The sequence below is a fragment of the Aplysia californica genome, unplaced genomic scaffold, assembly GCF_000002075.1.
Source record: "Aplysia californica isolate F4 #8 unplaced genomic scaffold, AplCal3.0 scaffold00635, whole genome shotgun sequence".
In the NCBI taxonomy this organism is placed as follows: Eukaryota; Metazoa; Mollusca; class Gastropoda; order Aplysiida; family Aplysiidae; genus Aplysia; species Aplysia californica.
This window is the reverse complement of record NW_004797905.1, coordinates 303,315-305,105: the sequence shown is the minus strand read 5'-3', so window position 1 is coordinate 305,105 and position 1,791 is coordinate 303,315. Positions and strand designations below refer to the sequence as shown.

The 1,791-nt window shown below is 41.0% G+C and overlaps 1 protein-coding gene across 1 annotated transcript in view; it reads left to right on the top strand.

The window, feature by feature from the left end:
* Positions 1-1,335: 1,335 nt before the first annotated feature.
* LOC101854283 overlaps positions 1,336-1,791 on the top strand; it is a 28,743-nt gene continuing 28,287 nt past the window's right edge. Inside the window, exon 1 of the mRNA XM_005107831.1 lies at positions 1,336-1,475. Coding sequence (XP_005107888.1) covers positions 1,336-1,475 — 140 coding nt within the window. The remainder of the gene's footprint in view (positions 1,476-1,791) is intronic.

The window sequence follows — 1,791 nt, the reverse complement described above, 5'->3', positions numbered from 1 at the left end:
ACTCTCTCTCTCTCTCTCTCTCTCTCTCTCTCTCTCTCTGTCTCTCTCTCTCTCTCTTGCCTGCTGTTTCTATCTCTCTCTCTCTCACTCGTCGACATGGATTAACAACCATTAGCGCCCTGTCTAAACTCATATTCCTTTATCCGACTCGAATCAGGAGATGTCGTTAGCAAACAATGTACACATAGACGGCAAGTGGTGAATAGATCCTGATCAGCTGTATGTAGCCCTACACATTTTAATAACGACGTCATTTACAGTACTGAAATGGCCAGGAGAATGTTGCTGAAAGGCTACATAAATATATCTGAAGCCATGTAAATCAATTAATTACCGAGACCAAGCAAAAGAGCGACGTAAAAGAGAAAAAGCATAAATATGCTTAATTTTCAAATCTTTCTTAACTATGCGCATCGCCATGTTGACACTTGTTGCAAGACTCTTCTGTCGTGCTTGTTAACGTAGAACTTAAGGTTGTTTTGCACGTGAAATTCCAGTTGATGAAGCTGGAGACTAAACAGGGTTTCTGTGATCTATTTTGCTGTTCTATAAATGCATTAAAAAACGAATGATGTAATATTCTGTTCAGTCGGAGTACATACTCAATGCATAATGAAACTGTTAATGAAACGCACTCTCTGTGGTTCATTTCTTTAAGGGACAGGCTGCGTGTTAAGGTAACGGTTACTGGGAACTAATTAAACTAGAGTCGATGTCGCTTTAACAACCACCTGTCCAAGACAATGACTTGTACGAACAACGACTGGACTCTCCTGCTCCCCAGCGGCGTTGTTTCTTGGGGGGGGGGGGTGGACTGGGTGGGGGGTTGTTTTGCTTTTGTTGTTGTTTTTTTGTGTGGGTTTTTTTAATGTCATGGTCAAGAGGAACAATTGTCTTATATGATCATCAACCTTATCTTATCATCTTATCTTTTTTTATCTTATCAATTAATTGTTCTAAATCATATTTTAAACATTCACAACTACATGTACCTTGTTGGGGGTTAGCAAGGAAGTCTCTACTCTCATGGTACCTAGATCTAGTAGTTTAAAAAGTTCAGTTGAATTGTTTGAGACGGCCATCTGTCCAAGACAGCCACCTATACAAACGACCTCTTCGCACTTTTCCTTTACGTTTTTTAAATACTTGTATCAAACTGAAAGTGTCAAAGTTGTCCACCATTCTAAGACAACTAATTTCTTCCTCAACAATAGGTGACCGTCTTAGACAATTTCAACAACAATTGTGGTCGGAGTGAGGCGTATGTATACAAGCCAAGCAGTAAATCAGTCGCCTCACTTAAATCCCGTTTGTGCAGTCAGGCATCCCCATACAATGGTGGGGAAAAAAGCCGTTATTAGTAAGCTTTATCCCCCGGATAACGGCACGGTGCTGGACTCTGAGCTCATGCATGCTCAAGAGGATTTCGGAAGCTCTTCAGGAATTCAAGTAGTGACGGTCAACGCGCAGATCAAGTGTGTGCTAACAAATGCCCTTTCGTGGATAAACGTATTTCGTTTGGTTTTCCTTTCTAAGCTTTGGTCTGTTGCGTATGCGGCGTTTGTGAAGAGACTCTAGAATGTTTGTTCCACTGAAAAAAAATTTGGTTGTGGTTTTTTTTCCTAGAGGGTTGTAAGAGAGGGGAGAGGGTGGGAGGGAAGGATTTATCAGGTAAAAGGAAGCAAAGAGAGGAGTTGTTAGGAGGGGAGGGGGTGTATCTGTGTACGTGTTTGTGAGTGTTTGTTTGTGTGTTTGTGCTATTCAGTGGTCTGTTAACTTTATATATATATA